Here is an 18,619-nt window from a genome sequence, read left to right on the forward strand (position 1 = left end):
AGAGAAGGGATGTTTGTTTTACACTTGGCCACCTGGGATTACTTGGTTCCCTCGGCCATTTTCTTATCAAGCGCAGAGTAGCCAAAGATGCCGGAGCTTTTCAAGTCTCCCGTACTCAGACTGAAGACCAAATCCGCCTCGTCCATCTTCGAGATCTCAGACAGGACTCGTCGCATATAGGCGACCACCCACGCGACCTTGGTCCAGTCAATTTCCTGGCCATCAGGTCCCGTGGCACTCGCCTTCCACAGGTTCCTCCAGACAGCAGCCCCCAAGACCGCGTCACCTTTGATCAGGCCCTCGTCGTAAGCGGCAATGATACCACGCCATTGAATAAAGAGATCCTTCAAGTACTTATTCCGGATGGTTCGGCTGCCCAGGTCATGAAGAACATCCATGCGGTGTTCAGCGTTATGTGAGAAATGGTCGATCAGGTGGCGAGAGTAGGTCTGTACGCTCTCTCGGGTTGGGAGCGCGCGCAATCGGACCGTCAACAGATACATATGGAGGAATGTGATTTGCGACCAGGTGGAAAACGTCGGAACAAGGCCGAGCTCTGTAGAAACACGTATTAATCCCTGGTTTTGGCCAGAATTCATTAGTCTCATGTGGCATTCACGAACCTCGATACCACCAGCTGTCGCCAACGCCAAGATGTTCGCCGGATTCGGTGGTCGGAACGGCCACACCCTTCTGAGACGCCTGAGGAATCTTATAATCCGCCTGCATTGAGCAAGCCTCAAAAAGCTTCTGCGTCATACCGTATGCAATGTAGGTTTCGGCTGAAGCGCCTGGGGCCACGGCACTCCTGGCGAGGCGAGAGACGGTAGATCCCTGAGAGTAGGATCGAACAGGCAATATTGAGCGCGACAGCATATCACGGCTTAGCGACCATGGCGTAGATGCCATCAAGGCTGACTTTGAAGCAGCATTGCAGCTAGTTGGTTTCTGCGACGTAGTCGAGATGGATAGGCGGTGGGTGAAGGACCGCTATGGGAGGTCAGCGCTGAGTTTCCGGGGCGTGAGAAGTATGAAAGCATGTACCTGAAGGCTCTGAATCCGAGACCTGCGAATGTCCCGCGTCCAAAAAGTTGTTGCTCTTGGGGTCGACATTTTGCGATGTGTCGGAAGTTTTTCCTGGAAGCTGCTGCTTTCTCGCTCGGCGATCTGGAGCGTTTGCACCGTTTGCCTCCGCGATCAATGACGGGACTATTCGTTCCGAGACCCAGTGCTACACAACAGCAGCGGTTGGCCAATGTAGCCAACCCATCTGCATAACTAGATATCTTGGTTCAAGAAATTTGAGCAAATGCTATCGGCGGCCAAAGTTATCGACGTGGTCGTAAAATAGTGCCATCCAAAAGCAGTCAATTCATAAAAGGGTCATTTCATATTCGTCTATTCATTGGATAAGCTTCTTAATGAAACACGGAGGAGTTCAGATAGCCAAGTCATTTTTGCTGTCTGCTTTGTAATAAGTTCAGTGACTCTGCTTTCGTATGTTAAGCGCGTCGCTTGAAGATCTCGGCAAAATCTAGACCTTTAAGCATCAAGGACAACACGTTCCGAATGCTTTGCTACGATAGGCAGCAGCTCGGAGAGCCTATTAGGGTCTCTCATCAATGCCGGGATATCGTCCCGCGTACCTGCAAGCATCTGGGAAGGGTTAGCGAGAGAAGCAGGACTACTCGGGATTTTATGATCATACCTGTCTCACTTTCTCATATTCACATTCCTTAGATTGGTATTCGCGAATCACTTCACGAGTCTCAAAATCAACGTAAACGCGAGTGTCGCGAAGACGAATCAAGACATTGTCCAGTCTCATGAAGAAACGGGACAAAAGTAGCATTCTCCCCGGCATCACACGGATCTTGCAGGACAGCATCGCGATACCGTTATCCGCCAGTTCATCTTCATAAAGGACAACGTCGTCGAAGAAAAGGATTGGGTCTGGACGCTTCAGAAGGTCGAAGGGGATCGGTTTGGTGGTCTCTTCGAACGGCTTCGCATTGGGACTGAGAGTACCCTTGTAGTCTGTGCTGTAGGACCAGTCGAACGGCTTGACGACCTCTTTAATCCCCTCATGTGTGTTCTCTCTATCAGTAACCCAGCATCAGCTTGAAATTCCTATGAGAGCAATAAGTTAAGGTTGGAACATTGTACCTGCTCCTCTGCCACTCCTTGGAGTATGCGACCTGAAGCATTGACTGCCCGGTCTTGTCCACCAGGTCCAGCGCATCAAAGGAGTTAAAATTGATAGCCCAACCACTCTTCTGATGCTCGATCATCACATAGTTATCACCAAAGATCATCTCCGGCGGGGCGATGCCGAGTTTTTTGGTCATCTCCTCAATGGGATCGGCTTTCAGAATGGGCTGCTTTTGCGTGGAAATACGAAAGCCATGAGTCGAGATCTCATTGGGTCTCTTGCTCTCCGGAGAAACGGCCGCATGCGCCCTGGGCGCAGTGAATGGCGTGGAATACATGCTAGACCATGTCGCAGAGCTCGAGCTGATAGCGATATGCCGATATGGCGATAGAGCCCCGCGGGCGGAGAAAGAGGCGGACCGAAGAGCGTTGCCCGGGAGACGCACCCATCGACCCCAAACACCCCATTCCTCGCCGAGCTCCTTTGGACTCTTGAACTTACTCGATAACCACACTGCGCCATCTGATCATGCTTGCAAGGGCTTGAATCTGCCTTTTGAAACTGCGCTTGCTTATCGACATCCATTTTATTCTCCCTTTTCCTCACCTCTCATCCTTTACTACCTATCCTCCCAATGGCGACCAAGACATTGGAAGCTCGTTTCGAGCACCTGTCTGTCAAGGAAGAGAAGGACACTGGAGGCGACCGCACTTATGGGAAGCAAAAGGTGGTGAAATACCCCTTGAACCCAACACTGCAGCCTGCTAACCTGTCTTAGGGCTCTCTGTCGACGGCCGTCTCTCTGTCCGGACTTGGTGCGGCCCAGATGAACAACCCCAACCGGGCCCATCTGTTGAAGCTAGCTCTTCAAAACACCAATGATAACAAGAACTCGATGAACGTTCCTCTCTCACCTGCGAGGAGTTCTCAGGGCTCAAGGGTGTCCCGCAACACGGACGAGAACGGAGATCAGCGTACGTCCACGTCGCTGAATGACCCATCTGTGCCAAAGGAATTACATCTCGGGATGTTTGAGATCGGTAAACCCCTTGGCAAGGGAAAGTTCGGTCGTGTTTACCTTGCCAAGGAGCGATCTTCGGGCTTTGTCTGCGCCCTCAAGGTGCTTCACAAGTCCGAGCTGCAGCAGGGCGGCGTCCAGAAGCAAGTCCGCCGTGAAATCGAAATCCAGAGTAACCTTCGTCATCCAAACGTCCTGAGGCTCTACGGCCATTTCCACGACAGCAAGCGAATCTTCTTGATCCTCGAGTTCGCTGGAAGGGGTGAATTGTACAAGCACCTTCGCAAAGAGCACCGGTTCCCTGAATGGAAGGCTGCGCAGTACATTGCACAGATGGCAGCGGCGCTGAAGTACTTGCACAAGAAGCATGTGATGCACCGTGATATCAAGCCCGAGAACATTCTTGTCGGTATTCATGGAGAAATCAAGATCAGCGACTTCGGCTGGAGTGTTCACGCCCCCAACAACCGACGCCAGACCATGTGCGGAACGCTCGACTACCTCCCTCCGGAGATGCTGAAACCTGGCTCTCAAGACAATTTCTACAGCGAGAAGGTGGATCTGTGGAGTCTTGGTGTTCTGGCATATGAGTTCCTGGTTGGCGAGGCTCCTTTCGAAGATACGCCTGTGATGACCCAGCGCCGAATCACCAGGGCTGATATGTCCGTGCCGTCCTTCGTTAGCCCGGAGGCTAGGGACCTTATCAAGAAGGTTAGTTTCGATGTTGACTTCTGTTGACAAGTATAGTACTGACTGGCTCTAGCTCCTTGTCCTGGACCCTGAGAAGCGAATTCCTCTGGATGAGATCCAACGTCATCCTTGGATTGTCAAGCACTGCGTGAAAGATGCAAAGCGGAGCTCGGGGTCTTCCAAAGACACTAAAGCATAATTGTCTTTGCATTACCAAATGGTGTTTTGGTGTCTTTTTTGTCTATCTTATGATGTCTCCTGTGTGAATGACAGGACTTCTGACTGAGGCGTTGGGTATTTCCGCATTCTCGGAGTTGGGGTTTCGTTTTCTTTCTGGAGTAAAGCCGGTCAAGATATGGGATCATTTTGGCTGTTAATCTTGTTTTCATCCGATGCCAATCAAATATGGTACATTCAAAACTCTATGGTACAGATGAGGGTAACCCGTTGTAAGGCTAAGTGGAATCATGGACGTAAAGAGGGGAGAGCGCAGTGGGGTCGGTATCATCGGTAAATTTCATCAAATGGCCGAGTGTCTCTAAAGCAGCTGTCCCAGACCTCATTGACCACTTGCTGTGCATGAGCCTCGTCCTGCAAGTAGGCCGTGCCCTTACGGACAAGACAGCTCGTCTCCGGACACACTCCTGGTGTTGCTGGGTAAGCTTCCATTGGCCCCGTCGGAAGAACTCGCGTGCCCATCTACACTCGCCGCTGAGCGAGCTGGCTCGGATCTAGCAAAGGTTAGCCGGTGTGAGCCGCTGCGCCAGTGTGAAGAACAAAGCTCATACCTCTGTACACGCAGCATGTCGCAAGTTCTCAGTCCAATTGACTTTGAACCGCAGGTGATCGTAGGCGTGAACCATCTCATGAGCCATGGTGTCCTCCAAATGCCCCTGGTCTTTCATCTCATTCGCACAGATCAATATTCCATATTCGGGATCAAACCCGCCGCCCTTTCGGTCGGTACAGCGGCGGCAATAAATATTGTGACTGTGAAGATCGCCGCCAAGTTGCCGAATGTTGTCACTGAGGAAGCGGATTGTCGGACCTTTATCACGGATTATTAGCCTATTCGCTTTAAGCAATTTCGAATCAAGAAACTCACTCCATTGAAGTAGGTAGTCACGCTGTTCATCACACCGCTTACAGTCAGCAGCTTCATTTCGAATGTCTCGCGCAACGCGGAACTGCTCAATTCCCTCTGGTGACATTTTCCCCGTCAAGATAGAGTAGATGTTGCGAAACTGTGTCATCGTATCATCACCGGGAATGAACCCGGTATCGGGCTTTTCATTTGACGGTGCGGTCGCACCCGGCAACTGAGAATCGGACATCTTGATTTCACCAACCTGAGGAGGCGCGCAATCGGAAAGTGAGAAACCTCCACAGGGGGCGGACGCCGCCGGCAGAAATTGGAGATTTCCCCAAGGGAATCGCGATTCGTCAGTTCCCTCTTCCATGACAACGAGCGGGGAATTCTCTATTTTCCTTTCAGAACGCTTGAAGGCGATCCAATTGCCACTATCACTTGGATTGACTGGCTTGGGCAATATGGCGACCTCAGGGTTGACGATTGTGATTAAACTCGGTGCGGGGAGACAAATGTGACTCAATGCGGAACACAGCTAATTTATTTCTTGAAGGAACAAGTTCCATTGTTGATGAGAAAACCCATGAGCCCATTCTATCGATCTTGACTTTAATTGTCGAAACGGTCTCCAAGTTACGCAAGGATGGTCACCGAGTTGTGCTCGTCTCTTCAGGCGCAGTTGGCGTTGGCTTGCGAAGAATGGACGTGGACGAAAGACCAACCTACCTTCCCCGAATACAGGTGCGAACTCGCAATTTGGATGTTGAACCAGACTGGTTTCCTAGAACGGAGCTGATTGAGATGTTAGGCGCTTGCGGCGGTGGGCCAATGCCGGCTAATGAGTCTGTGGGATAATCTGTTCTCGCATCTTCGAGTTCCGGTGGCCCAAATCCTTTTGACGAGGAATGATATTGCAGATGTAAGGCTAGCTTTGACGCTGAAATGCTCCTGCCGTTCATTAATCAGATACCAGAGAGCACAATATGTCAACGCCCAAAATACGTTCGAGCAATTGTTCGACATGGGTGTGATTCCCATTGTCAATGAAAATGATACCCTAGCTGTTTCTGTACGCATTTCGTCCTTGTTGGACATGATCTTCTGACCTCAAGATCTAACTCGAGACTTACAGGAAATCAAATTCGGCGACAACGATACCCTCTCCGCGATCACTGCGGCGACAGTCAAGGCCGATTATCTGTTCCTGATGACTGATGTCGACTGTCTTTATACTGCCAACCCGCGCAATAACCCCGACGCCCAGCCTATTGAGGTAGTTTCTGACATTTCAGCGCTGGAAGCTGATGTCTCGTCTGCTGGGTCTTCCTTGGGAACAGGTGGCATGAGCACGAAGATCGTCGCCGCAAAGCTGGGAACCAGTGCTGGTGTGACCACAATCATCACCAAGAGCTCAAAGCCGGGCAACGTTCACGAAATTGTGAAATACCTGCAAAGTCTACGAGAGATTGCAGATTTAAACGATATCTCGCCAGGCCAGTTGGCGGATATCCCCGCTCCTCCTCTTCACACTCGATTCCTCCCATCCGATACTCCAATTCAGTCCCGGACATTCTGGTTGCTCCACGGGCTCACCCCACATGGTACTATCTATATCGATCAAGGAGCGTATGATGCACTGCTTCTCAACAAGGCCAGCCTTCTCCCAGCAGGAGTACTTGGTGTTGAAGGTCACTTCGGACAGCAAGAAGCAGTCCGGCTCGTGGTTGTTGAACGACCTGACCCAGATGCCCTGAATGGCGACTTCCTTCACCATGGCCAAGAGCCGCGGGAAGTCGGCCGTGCGCTAGTGAACTACGGAAGTATCGAGATTGCGCATATCAAGGGCCACCGCAGCAACTCAATTGAGTCATTACTTGGGTATGCAGAGAGCGACTACGTTGCATTGCATGAAAACATCTCATTTCACCCGCAGGACTGATATCACCCTGCTGACCCCTCGCTATCGTCAGTGATGGAGGCAGCGAAATCGTCCCAGTGACCGCTGGTGTCTATGGCACACAAAAGGTGGTCATCAAAGATAGCCTTGTGACATCAATAAACTCAGGCCGGCTTTGGCGTGAGTCTCTAGCCAAGGCCCAGCCTATAGAATTGGTGGGGAAAGCACACTATGATCCATGATTCTCACATGATACCAGTCATCAGAGACAAGCTTAAAGAATAATTGATTATTTGGAAGGAGTGTTCAAGAAAATTCCTCCTGCCAAGATTAAAATCAACAGGGGAAAATGTATACGCTGTAGGAGCAAATTGCAATTAATCCTTCCAACGCTCGAGCCACGCCTGCATCCTCTTGTCCAGTGTGGGAGCAGCGGCAGGGGCAGCCTTTAGACCATAATTAGCTTAATGAATTCTTGAACATGAAGAAGTAAAACGTACCGTGTTCTCAATGCTGTGGGTAGTCCATGTCAGATACGCAGTGTCCGTGTATTGGACCGTAGGAGCAGGAAGGTAGGTGGTTGCGATGGAGAAGGGAAAGGCGGGTACTGAGGCGTCGGCGACTTGTCCGCAATCGTGCTTCCGGCCCTCTTGGGCATCGGGGCATACTTTGTTAGGCCCGTCTGCTCACCATAGGGGATATTGTGCGGGTCAATTCCGAGACGCTTCCGCAGTTCATGTCGATCCAGTTCATTGGGAATAGTTGGTGTGGGAAATTGTAGGACAGACGTGGTCAATTCGTCATGGATGTCACTACTGAGCGTGGATCTGTTGTAAAAAGGACCACCTTCGGCGGCCTTGAGGATGTTGGTGTCTACCTCCGTGGCCCAGGTGATCTCGATGGGTTGCATTGACCTGAGTGCATCGGACACCTTGGTGGAAAAGGTGCCCGTCATATTAGTAAGGGTAAAATGGGAGGTAAATCCGGACCATTGCTCCTTGTTGTCTGAAGGAACCACCTTTAGGAAGCTAATATGGTCAAAGGTCAGACTCGGCCTCTTTCAATTCGAGCTTCAAAGGTGGTCCTTACTATGCATTCAGGTCGGTTCCACCGACACTTGGGTCAACGCTGAAGGAGACCAGGTCACCTGGGGTGTAGAGACTATCGCTGATAACTTGCAATAGCGTTTCCTATCATGTTTCAATCCATTAGCCGTGGTCTAGAAGTATAAAAGTATAAAAGTATACAAAGGCGATTCACTTACATATGAGCCTGTAGACTCATCGCCTGCGCACAGGTAGAAGTCATAACGCCCGGAGGTCACCCTATCCAAAGCCCAGACAAGACTCACCGAGTCTCGCCCGTCAAATGTCAGTCCACTTAAGGTCTGAGCCGAGACAGTGCCCAACAGGGACAAGAGAGCTGGAAGCAGACAGTCGAACCTCATGCTGAGTGGAGTGGGAGGGAGAAGACGGACCAGGTCTATGTCGAGGATGAAGCACTACCAAAGGGGGACACCCCTGCCATCTCCATGGTATGCGAGGCATGCGAGACTCTGTTGTCCATTCCAACGCCCTTGTCCCTGGGACGGGTGCAAAAGGTGAAAAAGGTGCAAAAGGTGCAAACGATGCAAAGGATGTGCGCTAAGATAAGGCGTGGTCCGTGCTATCGCCCTCGTAGTGATCTCCCTGACTCGGACTTACACTGTGGAACTTGCCTACCACATCAGCTCACCATGTCGACTCAAGCCGGATGGGATTCCGTGACGGGGATCGCCACCAAGCTGCTTAATGGTAGCCCCTTGGCCATTTTTATTGCGGTCATTATCACCTTTGGTATTCCGGTGCTCCTGCACGTCGTCTTTTACCGCGCTGCAGCGTCGCCGTCATCATGCAACTTCCTTCTCCTAGGCCCAAGCGGAGCCGGCAAAACAGCTTTTACAGCTCTGGTATGCTATCTACCCAATCAAAGGGAGGTCTTCCATTAATCTAATTGGTATCTTGCAGCTGGAAAGCAAGTCCTCGCTGGCGTCAAAGAAGGCCCATCTTACGCACACTTCTCAGGCATCGACGCTGGTCTCCGTCACTTTGCCGCCTACTGTCCCCACCGCATCGAACCGGTATCGCTCTGTGAACGACCCTTCGTTGAAAGAGGCCGCGCGGAATCCGATTAGGTACTGCCTGAAGGATACTCCCGGCCACGGCAAGCTACGCAACTCTCAGGGCATCGCGGAGCTTCAATCCATGTCCTCGTCCAAGGATGTGAAATCCAAGATCCGGGGATTGCTGTTCATGGTTGATACTGCAGCTTTGGTGGATGAAGCCAACCTCCGGGACGCCGCGACGTACCTCCATGACGTTTTGTTGGTTCTTCAGAAGCGGTCAATGGGCAAGGGCAAGTCTTCTACCAAGCGAGAGGCCGAGATCCCCGTCCTTGTTGCTGCAAACAAGCAGGATCTGTTCACATCTCTGCCTCCTGGCTCCGTGCGGGAGAAGCTTGAAGCCGAAATTGATCGAATTCGCAAGTCCAAGACCAAGGGTCTGATGGATGCTAGCATGGACACCGGACTGGAGACTGAAGAAGATGTGCTGGGGGATGACGATGTCCAGGGTATCTTCACCTTCAAGTTGCTTGAACAAGTGGGAATTAAGGTTGATGTCGTGGGTGGTGCCGTCAATGGCGATCCGCAGGAGGAATACGGATCCGGCGTGCGTCGCTGGGAGGAATGGATTGGTATGTGTTTGTGAGCATTATCTGACGTGTCACACTTCCTCGAAGTACCTTGTTTCAAAAGCGCCGATTCCCCTTTGTGTGAGCGGACCGAGCAGCTTTCTCAGGTCGTATAGAGATGGACAGGGGCGCTGTACAGTGAAAGGCCCACGCCCCTTAGCTACTGAAATTCTACTCATCTATAATCTATAAATGTTTAATACAGTAACGAGCACCTGCTGATCACAGCGACTCCAAACAGGTTGGAGTGAGTAAGTCGTACGGAGCACCTCCCCGAACCGAGAGTGGGGGAAGCAGCACATGAGACACAGATTGATATTCTTCACCTGTAAAGTAACGAGTCTATGGAATATTATGCAAAGGTGCAGCGATATAACCCCGCGCTGCACAATCTATGTAGATTCCACAGTGAGTTGAATCCAACCGGAGCCTTGTTAGGCATCTGATTGACGCAGGAGGAACGCCGGTCCCAAAAGAGAAAAGACAAACCATTAACCAGTGTTGAAACTCCACCCGAGAAGCAGGAACAAAGTTCTGCCAGGAATGCAAGTCAAGTAATAGGTGTTAAAGCCGACTAAGCGTCGTTGGTCTTGCTCTGGTGCAGCAGCCACGTGAGCAAATCAACCTTAGTGACAATAGCCAAAGGCTTCATTGCGCCGTTGTCGTCCTTCTCTGTGACAACGGCAGCACTGTTCCACTCAAAGAATCGGTTTAGCACGCTGAGCGGAGTCTCCATAGTGATCTCAATGAACTGGCGACGCTTGGTGTGCACCCGGGTGGTATCCATTCCGTTGGTCTGGGCGCCCGACGGAGCTCGGGTAACACCCACATTGCGAGGATCGGTCACAACCTCCGGAATCTTGGAGAAATCGAACATGACCTCGGACACCGGGCTTTTTCCAGACACGCGGCCGTGTGTTAACCGGCTGAGAACGTTGCCCAAAGTGAGCAGGCCCACAAGCTTGCGGCCAGAGGGCGCGAGAACAGGCAGCTGGTCAAAGCCCTTCTCACGCATGGTCTCAATTGCTGTCTCGCACGGGATGTTGGAAGTCACAGTAGTAATGGGCTTCAGACGAAGAGCGCTGACCTTCGCACCGGCCAATGGATCAGTGGAGACCGGGGGTTGCTGGGTGGGAGTGTCCGCAATGGGAGACGATGACAGGAGGTTGTTGGCAGCCAGCCAGTCGTCATCCGCAAACTTGGAAGCGGTCAATATCAATAGGGAAAAAGATCAGATCCGTAAGACTTACCTTGGTTAAATAGCTTCGGATGCTATCCGGGAGAACAACAACAACGACATCGTCCTTGGAGAATTTGCGCTCCTCATTGGCCTTAACTAATGCGGCGACAGCACTTCCACTGCTGCCACCAACCAGGAGACCTTCCTCGGCAATCAGGCGTCGCGAGTACTGGAAAGATTCCTTGTCGGCAGTCTTGTACCACCGGTCAACAATTTTGCGGTCCAGAACATCGGGGATGAAGTCGTAACCGATACCCTCCACCTTATATGGCTCGTTCATGTGCGGCTCGTTCAACGTTTCAGGCAGAGCCAAAAGGGAACCATGGGGATCAGCACCGATCACTTCGATTTTGGGATTATGCTTCTTGAGACCCCGAGCGATACCAGTGATTGTACCACCAGTGCCAGCGCCAGCCACAATAGCCTTGATCTCGCCATTGGTCTGCGTCCAGATCTCTTCGGCGGTGCCGAATTCGTGGGCGTTGGGGTTGTTTTCGTTGCCGTATTGATCGAGGATGTGAGCGTTGGGCAATTCCTTCTCCAGGCGCCTGGCGACTCCGATGTGGGATTCGGGCGAATCGAAGGCGGCTTCGTTGGGGGTTCGGATGATGGTGGCGTTTAAGGCCCGCAGAACGGAAACCTTTTCAGCGGACATCTTCTCGGGCAGAGTGATGATGGTCTTGTATCCTGTCGCGATCAAGTTAGTCTGGACTGAAGCATTCATATTCTATTTTCCACGCTGAACTCACCCTTCACCGCACCGACCAGAGCCAGACCGATACCACTGCCAAACTCAGTAAGCACATTGCATGCGTAATGAGGGGAAAAGAAAAACACCTACGTGTTGCCACTGGTGGGCTCGATCAGAGTGTCGCCCGGCTTGATGCGACCGGAGCGCTCTGCCTCCTCAATCATGCGCAGGGCAATGCGATCCTTGACACTGCCACCAGCATTGAAGTACTCCAACTTCGCGTAGACGGTGGCATCAATTCCCAGGCTGCGGGGCAGACGGTTCAGTCGTACCAGAGGGGTGTTTCCAATCTGTTGAGTGATAGTGTCCAGCGCCACGGGCGGGATAGCGGGTTTAGTCGAAGCCATGATCTGTAAAGGGCCCAATTTGCAAGAAATGGTGAAGAAGGAAGGTTCCGAAGATTTCGCAACCTTTTTCTGCCATGCTCGCCCCGCCCGACGATAACCGCCAAACAGTGGGTCCTCGTCTTCGCCTTCGCTCGTGGTCGTTCTATCGGTTGAGTCTCAAGTTCAGTAATTACCCATTGTCTTTGAGTCGAGGCTTTGTGAAACTCATGCCTTGCGCATCATACAACTATGCAATGATGTAGCCATGTCAAAGGCCAAATGCCAAACGCAGAATGCAACAGGCAACGCCCTATCTCCCAGTAATCTACGCGTTAGCAAGGTCCACCTTTCCTGGGCAGAATATTGATGCTGGGAGGAGATACTGCCCGATCGAGGAATTCTTGAGTGCGCGTCCAGTTGATTCTCTCTGTCTGGGCATCGGGTTGAGGGTCTCGCCGGACGTGTTTTGATACACTTCCAAGGGTCTCATCTTTGTTCGGCTTTTCTTCTGGTGTGCCTGGACGGATACTCATGGCAATTGCCTCTGGTGTCTATGGTACTTATATCAACTCTGGAATGAGTCGAAGTCTCAGACCTTTCTGGTGAAGATCATCTTCAAGGGGGCCCAGAGCTCCGCTCAGCTCCGCCAGCTTCGTCTGCAGGAGCCAAGCTTGTGGCTGTGCACATCTGATCCCCACAGCCGCTGCAATGGGGCCGGTCATACAATCTGGCACGTTTCCAGTCGAGATGTCCATTTATCAGGAATTTGTTTCAAGGGTGCGCTGGGGTCTCCCCTGGGCAGCAAATGCAACACCGGAGACCCCGATCGAGCCAAAAGAGACAGATCTACACGACATCGCTCCAGCGTCAAGGCAGTGGCTTCTGCCAAGACCTCCTGGACTCCTCCAGATCCATCGGATCCATTTGATCCATCTTCCTGCCGGATGCCTGGCTTGATTGGCTACGTCAGATTGCTCGTGTGTTTTCCTTTCGCTTGTATAGACGGTCGCCTTGGGCTCTCCTCTTGCACCCTTGGCACTGTCGAATCTCCCTGGTGCAGACTTCGTGCCTCGCTTTTTCTCTGACCTGACCCTCGATCTTCCATCTCTGGTCGGATCACTTTTCTGGCATCCCTGTCCTTTTGGCGAGATGGGCTCCATCCGTTCCTCCGCGTCAAGGGGGCCACGCCCGCAGGCGAGTGGGGAAATCCTGGCGCCGCCGCAAGAGAAGGATCCCCAGGAAAGTCCCATGTTGCCTATTCACGAGAGAAAGACTCATTCTCATCGCTATGTCCTGGGCCTTTTTCGCGTCGACAGTGCCGGCGAGAGCGGCCGCAAGGGATTTCATCCCCTCCACTTTCTTCGAGTATGCTTCAGGAGTGTCTGTAGAGCTTCAATGATGGTGAACATCCTTTGGCCCTTTGTCCCGGTGGCGATCGTGATGCACTTTGCGCGTCCTGATCTTCACGTCTGGGTCTTTACCCTCAACTACATCGCCATGGTGCCTTCCGCGAACTTGCTCGGGTTCGCAGGTGGAGAGCTGGCTAAGAAGCTACCCAAAGTCCTCGGTGTCTTACTGGAAACGATGTTAAGCGCTGTGGTAGAAATTGTGCTCTTCATGGTCTTACTTCACAACTCCTCCGCTGAGCAAGACCTAATACCCGTCATTCAAGCTGCCATTCTGGGCTCCATCTTGGCCAATTTGCTTCTTTGCCTGGGGACTTGTTTCTTTGTTGGAGGTCTCAGGCGGAATGAGCAAGTGTTTCACGAGGCGGTCAGTGAGGTTGGAACCGGACTGTTGCTGGTCGCAGGTTTCGGGTTGTTAATCCCAAGCGCTTTCTACACTGCGTTAAAAGGCGCTGTCAATACCGAGTTTACTCTACACCAATTGGAACAGGATGCGCTGACCATTAGCCGCGCAACTGCGGTTATCCTTCTCGTTGCTTTCTTCGCGTGAGTCTAATGTCTAGAAGAGCCGGGTGGTTGGAAGTATCCACAGCTGACTTTCTGTTGCTAGATATCTCGTTTTCAACCTACATAGTCACAACTCCATTTTCGACGAGATCTTTGAGTCGGACGAAGCGCAAGATGAAGACCGAGATCAGGAGCTCCTGAGGGCCAAACTCACGTTCTTTGAGTGCATCGTGGCCATTGTCATCTCGCTGACCTGTGTCTGCATGTCTGCCGTCTTCCTCGTGCAGGAGATAGAGTACATTGTGGCCCTGGGCGTCTCGGACAACTTCATGGGCTTGATTCTCGTCCCTTTAGTTGAAAAGGCTGCCGAGCACCTCACGGCTGTGGATGAAGCCTGGGATAACCAGATCAATTTTGCACTCTTCCATTGCCTAGGTCCTTCGATCCAAACAGCTCTTTTGAACGCCCCGCTCGCTGTCATCGTGGGTTGGGGCCTGGACAAGGACATGAGTCTCAATTTCGAGATTTTCATGGTTGTTCTCCTGGTTCTATCAATCCTTGTCGTTGGAAACTTCCTGCGAGATGGAAAGTCCAATTACTTGGAGGGAGCCTTGTGTGTGCTCGTCTATGTCATCATCGCCGTCACATCCTGGTACTATCCCGGAGTGGAACAGGCTTCGACCAACCAGTCATAAGATGAAATCCCAGCAGCCGGACTCAAATTAGACTGTGAAACCTGTATACTTCTGTGCTATACGCTAGTAGCGTTGCAAAACAAGAGAATTTAATGTAATCGGAAGTCTGGCCCAATTGGGAACTTTGTATACAGCCACGTGACTATACCGGTCCACATCACCCAAGAAACCCCCTGTAGACAAAGGAGAATAAGGCGCTGGGAGACGCTGAGCGCAATCATCATCTCTTATTCCGAAGCGGAGCCCGAAGAAGCTCTGGCCAGAGCTGGACTAATCGCTTATCGTATTCAAGGCGTGGTTTCGAGGCTCCACGTTCGTGTCGCACGCCACGCGCTTGAAAGACAACCTCGCCGAGAATGGAGTTCGGAATCCTGACGGACCAAATACTGTCCATATTGAAAGAGAGGAATCTCATAGCCAAGAAGGATGTGATTGAATCTGCTTTGGGGGATCCGACTACCGGTCGCAACAATGCGGAGTGGGTGTCGAGGCATCTGCAACCAGAGACTCTACTCTCCAGAGAGGAACTGCACCTGTATGCCCCCAAAGTCAAAAGAGCTTGACTCAAACTGCAGCTGATATCATGAATAAGATATAACAAGCTCGATAGTACCGGTCTCCTCCAGCCCATTCTTCGCGACCCCATTCTGAAAGCGACGCGCCCCTTTCTAGAAGACGACATCCGAACGGCGATCAAATCTCTCGAGTCATCGACCAATACTATTCAGAAACAGACAGAAATATTTTCACGACAGTGCGAGACACTCAAAAGCCAATTGCGACGGCAAGGACACTTGGATCAAGAACGAAGTCGGGACATCCGACGGCTGCGGAAGAAACATGAAGCTGGGAGTCAAAACACAACGATTGCGGTAATTGCACCATGTTCAATGGTTACGGGAAACAAAGCACTGATCTTTTGCAGGCCAACGAGCTTGCCGACGAACTAGAGACGAGGTTCCGAAACGCGATGGACAAAACGGGGGCAGCAAACAAACGAATTCTCTCCTCGCTGTCTGCTCAACTAAAGCAAGATGATAAGGTTCTTGCGAGTCTAGAGTCTCTCATATCCGGCACCAAGTCAAATGGCAGCGATGCATCCGCCGTCAAGCGGACCGCCGATCTGAGTGCAATGCTGGCTGAGACCACTGCACAAGAGATCCACTACCGCTTAGACCGATTGTATCTGGAAACAATACAATGGAGCATGTCTGACTATAGTCAAGAGGCTGTAGAGAACGACACGTTATTAGCACTTGAAGAAGAACTGGAATCTCTCTATCCTGAAATTGAGGTCTTGGCCGAAATGTCCACGAAGCAACAATACCATGAACCCATCCTTCAGGAGATTCACCATGAACATGGACAACGTCGGGCAGCATCGCAGCAAAAGCTGGAACAGGTGAGATTCATCTCCTGCCTTGGTGTTTCATGGCTTTAGACTCAACGTGTATCACAGACACTCGATATCTTAATCGATATGACCTTGTCCAGGCAGACATTAACGAATCAGCTCGGGGAACGCGAATCTTCAAGTGAATTATTAGAGCAGCTCGCTTCACTGTTTCAGGCCGAAGCAGCCATTATGCTGGTGACTCCGACGTCTTCTCGACGGGAGTCTCTTCGACGGCGATCAATGCAGCCTGGTGCTATCCTTGCGGTCGGTCGCAACCCGGCTCCGGCGCCTGAACAACCTATTCTAGAGGGTCTTCTGCGCCGTGTCGGCTTCTCCCCGAATCTGTACTGCGGCCACGTGCGGAGGGTGGCAGTGCTCGAGAACTCCACGAGAAGCGGATGCACATGTCGGAAACATTACGGAGTCTCGGGGCAGCAGTAGAATCACCTTTGGTGGCACAGCTATCTCCGATGGACAGCGCTTATCAGCTTCTTTTGTCTTCCTTGCAGACCGATTCGCTCTTTGAAACGTCATTACGCGACCCCAGTCAAGCAGAAGCATTATCAGGGCTAGAGGCCCAACTTACCCAACTTCAAAGGGGCGTGCAAGGGCTCGATTTGGAAGTACTCCACCAGCGAGACAGCGCACAGGATAGGTTCCTTGAGCGATGGAGCTAGGTGTTGCCTAATAGTCTACCCGATACATCGTCCAAAACGTCCGTAGGGGCCATTGATCATAGAAGCATAACAATGTCAGCCATAAGCCCTCGTAACACTTCAGCCCGTCATTCTCATTGATGCGGAAAGGTTTCAAACAACCAACAAGAATCTGCAAGCGTGATTGGACCTGCATTGTGGCTGGTGAGACGCCATCCCGTCCCGCCTGCATCGGTTTTGTGACACGCATTGTTGCGCGGGAGATCGCGATCGGTTCCCACTCGGCTCACTTCTCATGATGTTAAAAGGACCGGGACCCATGTCATCTGGGGGGGTTTACCAAGAGCCTCATTTTATTCGTCTACGATCCCCGTGAAAATTGAGGGTTTCTTCGAGCGTCCATCGCCTTCTCTGCGCAAGGCGGACAAGGTTGAACTGCGGAAACTGGATATCTCTACGATTCGAAGGATACACGTCAGTAAATAGATCCCACAATGACAGAGCACTTGGAATAGTCTGTAACGATTCTCTTATGTGATCGCATAGTTTCGATGTCGAATGATAATGCCAAAGTCCTACCTCTCTCGCTTGATACCCAAAAAGGACTTTGTGTGACGGTGGAGGTTTCCAACAGACTCGTGTAGTGTAGAGAAGCGAGAGTAGAGAGAGATTCTGAGCTATGAAAAGCCGGTGTCCTGTAATAAACCAGACATACCAGACCTGACATCCACTCGAGTCACTTTGTCATCCGCATCCCCCCTGCTGACTCGCTGCGCCCCTGTGACTATCAGCCACACCAGAAACCAAAACAGAAAACAGAAAAGTGGAAGAGTAATTTCCCGCACAATGGGCACGGCTGCCTTCGCTAGACTACGCTCGACAATGGACTCCCAACAACTACTGTCTATAAGAGTGCGAGATCCGGGAGCCGGACTCGTGCTTCATCATGGCTCTGCATAGTGACTCGTCCCATGCTGAAAATCGCAATACTGTGCTCCAGACAAGGACGGTTGAGCTCTGCGACGGACCAAAGAAATCACCTGCGACACGCCTATGACCGTCACCACATGCCTTTGAGGGTTCTACTTAGGTAGGCATCGCTTTCTGTGCTGCTCGTTTCACCTTTCTTTCAGCTCTGTCCATGCGGTTCTTTTATGTCTTCTCTGCAGGACGACGAAACATCTAATATCAGCTCTGTGGATCATGACCTTGTCCTGTTGTCGAATATCTTTCTCGAATGCCTCATTGTATGTCGAGGCATTCTTTGCCTGAGACCTCCGATCTCAATTCTGCCCTTCGATCTGCTCTAGTGCTTGCCGTCATGTTGTTAGATGTTGATGAGATCGATTCATGTAGCAGGCACAGCGCATATTCCTCGGAAACCCCCGACGATCCGTTCCCTGCAAGACTTCCAAGGCGTCTCAGGCGTCGGCCCCCGATCCGCTATAGACCGTGGCCGAGATATCGATACTCTGACGACACGGAATACTCTCGATCCGATACTCTCGGAGACTGTGACTCCGTGGCATCAAACTACACGTACTACGAGTCAAAAAGATACATCCCTGAGCTAATCTCAGGCCTGGGCATGGTCCGACCCAGAAAATGGCTGTCTTTACTTTTAGGTCTGGATTTTCTCGACGTCCTCAAGTCAAGAAAAGAGACCGGCCACAGAAGGGAAAGAGAAGAGTCACCCCGAAGACGTCCAGCACGGGCATTTGTGGTCGACCTTCCAGAAGATGTGGGCGAAGCGGACATTTGTCACGCAAGTCGTACCCGTAGGACTCGATATAGGCTACCTAGGATGGGTTCAGAGCCCATTCCGGAGCTGCGAAGAGGTCGCCGGTCCGGCAATGACCGCCTGAGGACTTCAGAGAACCGAGAAGCACGAGAATATCGGTCTCGTCGAGAAGTATCCATAGTGGCTGAGCGGAGGCCACTTCGACAAGGACGGCGGACTTCACCAGACCGCACGTTTGAGGTACGCAAGATCACACGCTCGAGGGAGACTCACGCTTACTGGGCTTAGCAGGTCGATCGTGAAAGCGCGTGTGCATTCCAAGAA

General features: G+C 51.6%; 10 protein-coding genes across 10 annotated transcripts; 5 read left to right on the forward strand and 5 right to left on the reverse strand.

The window, feature by feature from the left end:
* Positions 1–38: 38 nt before the first annotated feature.
* Positions 39–1,113, reverse strand: N7477_004813 (uncharacterized protein; the record flags this gene model as incomplete). The annotated part of the gene is made up of 3 exons (XM_056966476.1): positions 39–556; positions 624–990; positions 1,045–1,113. 3 exons carry the CDS (start codon positions 1,111–1,113, stop codon positions 39–41), a joined length of 954 nt encoding a protein of 317 aa, XP_056823257.1.
* Positions 1,114–1,542: 429 nt separating this feature from the next.
* Positions 1,543–2,682, reverse strand: N7477_004814 (TIP41 family protein; the record flags this gene model as incomplete). Its single annotated transcript, XM_056966477.1, has 4 exons — positions 1,543–1,656; positions 1,709–2,099; positions 2,167–2,490; positions 2,654–2,682. 4 exons carry the CDS (start codon positions 2,680–2,682, stop codon positions 1,543–1,545), a joined length of 858 nt encoding a protein of 285 aa, XP_056823258.1.
* A 104-nt stretch (positions 2,683–2,786) lies between these two features.
* N7477_004815 (aurora family serine/threonine-protein kinase) lies at positions 2,787–4,059 on the forward strand (the record flags this gene model as incomplete). Its single annotated transcript, XM_056966478.1, has 3 exons — positions 2,787–2,882; positions 2,931–3,881; positions 3,934–4,059. The coding sequence occupies 3 exons, from the start codon at positions 2,787–2,789 to the stop codon at positions 4,057–4,059; spliced, it is 1,173 nt and encodes a 390-aa protein (XP_056823259.1).
* A 256-nt stretch (positions 4,060–4,315) lies between these two features.
* N7477_004816 (mitochondrial inner membrane protease ATP23) lies at positions 4,316–5,194 on the reverse strand (the record flags this gene model as incomplete). The annotated part of the gene is made up of 2 exons (XM_056966479.1): positions 4,316–4,591; positions 4,649–5,194. 2 exons carry the CDS (start codon positions 5,192–5,194, stop codon positions 4,316–4,318), a joined length of 822 nt encoding a protein of 273 aa, XP_056823260.1.
* Positions 5,195–5,411: 217 nt separating this feature from the next.
* On the forward strand, positions 5,412–6,889 carry N7477_004817 (glutamate 5-kinase; the record flags this gene model as incomplete). The annotated part of the gene is made up of 5 exons (XM_056966480.1): positions 5,412–5,448; positions 5,504–5,691; positions 5,759–5,869; positions 5,924–6,019; positions 6,083–6,889. 5 exons carry the CDS (start codon positions 5,412–5,414, stop codon positions 6,887–6,889), a joined length of 1,239 nt encoding a protein of 412 aa, XP_056823261.1.
* A 335-nt stretch (positions 6,890–7,224) lies between these two features.
* Positions 7,225–8,294, reverse strand: N7477_004818 (putative beta-1,6-glucan biosynthesis protein (Knh1); the record flags this gene model as incomplete). Its single annotated transcript, XM_056966481.1, has 5 exons — positions 7,225–7,293; positions 7,348–7,496; positions 7,538–7,875; positions 7,937–8,037; positions 8,112–8,294. The coding sequence occupies 5 exons, from the start codon at positions 8,292–8,294 to the stop codon at positions 7,225–7,227; spliced, it is 840 nt and encodes a 279-aa protein (XP_056823262.1).
* Positions 8,295–8,582: 288 nt separating this feature from the next.
* On the forward strand, positions 8,583–9,594 carry N7477_004819 (signal recognition particle receptor subunit beta; the record flags this gene model as incomplete). The annotated part of the gene is made up of 2 exons (XM_056966482.1): positions 8,583–8,795; positions 8,854–9,594. 2 exons carry the CDS (start codon positions 8,583–8,585, stop codon positions 9,592–9,594), a joined length of 954 nt encoding a protein of 317 aa, XP_056823263.1.
* A 557-nt stretch (positions 9,595–10,151) lies between these two features.
* N7477_004820 (cystathionine beta-synthase CYS4) lies at positions 10,152–11,915 on the reverse strand (the record flags this gene model as incomplete). Its single annotated transcript, XM_056966483.1, has 4 exons — positions 10,152–10,775; positions 10,828–11,504; positions 11,567–11,601; positions 11,659–11,915. The coding sequence occupies 4 exons, from the start codon at positions 11,913–11,915 to the stop codon at positions 10,152–10,154; spliced, it is 1,593 nt and encodes a 530-aa protein (XP_056823264.1).
* Positions 11,916–13,043: 1,128 nt separating this feature from the next.
* On the forward strand, positions 13,044–14,502 carry N7477_004821 (hydrogen/calcium exchanger domain-containing protein; the record flags this gene model as incomplete). Its single annotated transcript, XM_056966484.1, has 2 exons — positions 13,044–13,846; positions 13,911–14,502. The coding sequence occupies 2 exons, from the start codon at positions 13,044–13,046 to the stop codon at positions 14,500–14,502; spliced, it is 1,395 nt and encodes a 464-aa protein (XP_056823265.1).
* A 356-nt stretch (positions 14,503–14,858) lies between these two features.
* On the forward strand, positions 14,859–16,339 carry N7477_004822 (uncharacterized protein; the record flags this gene model as incomplete). Its single annotated transcript, XM_056966485.1, has 4 exons — positions 14,859–15,037; positions 15,113–15,374; positions 15,428–15,904; positions 15,962–16,339. 4 exons carry the CDS (start codon positions 14,859–14,861, stop codon positions 16,337–16,339), a joined length of 1,296 nt encoding a protein of 431 aa, XP_056823266.1.
* Positions 16,340–18,619: the final 2,280 nt, after the last annotated feature.

This window comes from Penicillium maclennaniae (genome assembly GCF_028827695.1).
Source record: "Penicillium maclennaniae strain IBT 15551 chromosome Unknown utg000004l:1.0-3007600.0:1.0-3009580.0, whole genome shotgun sequence".
In the NCBI taxonomy this organism is placed as follows: domain Eukaryota; kingdom Fungi; phylum Ascomycota; class Eurotiomycetes; order Eurotiales; family Aspergillaceae; genus Penicillium; species Penicillium maclennaniae.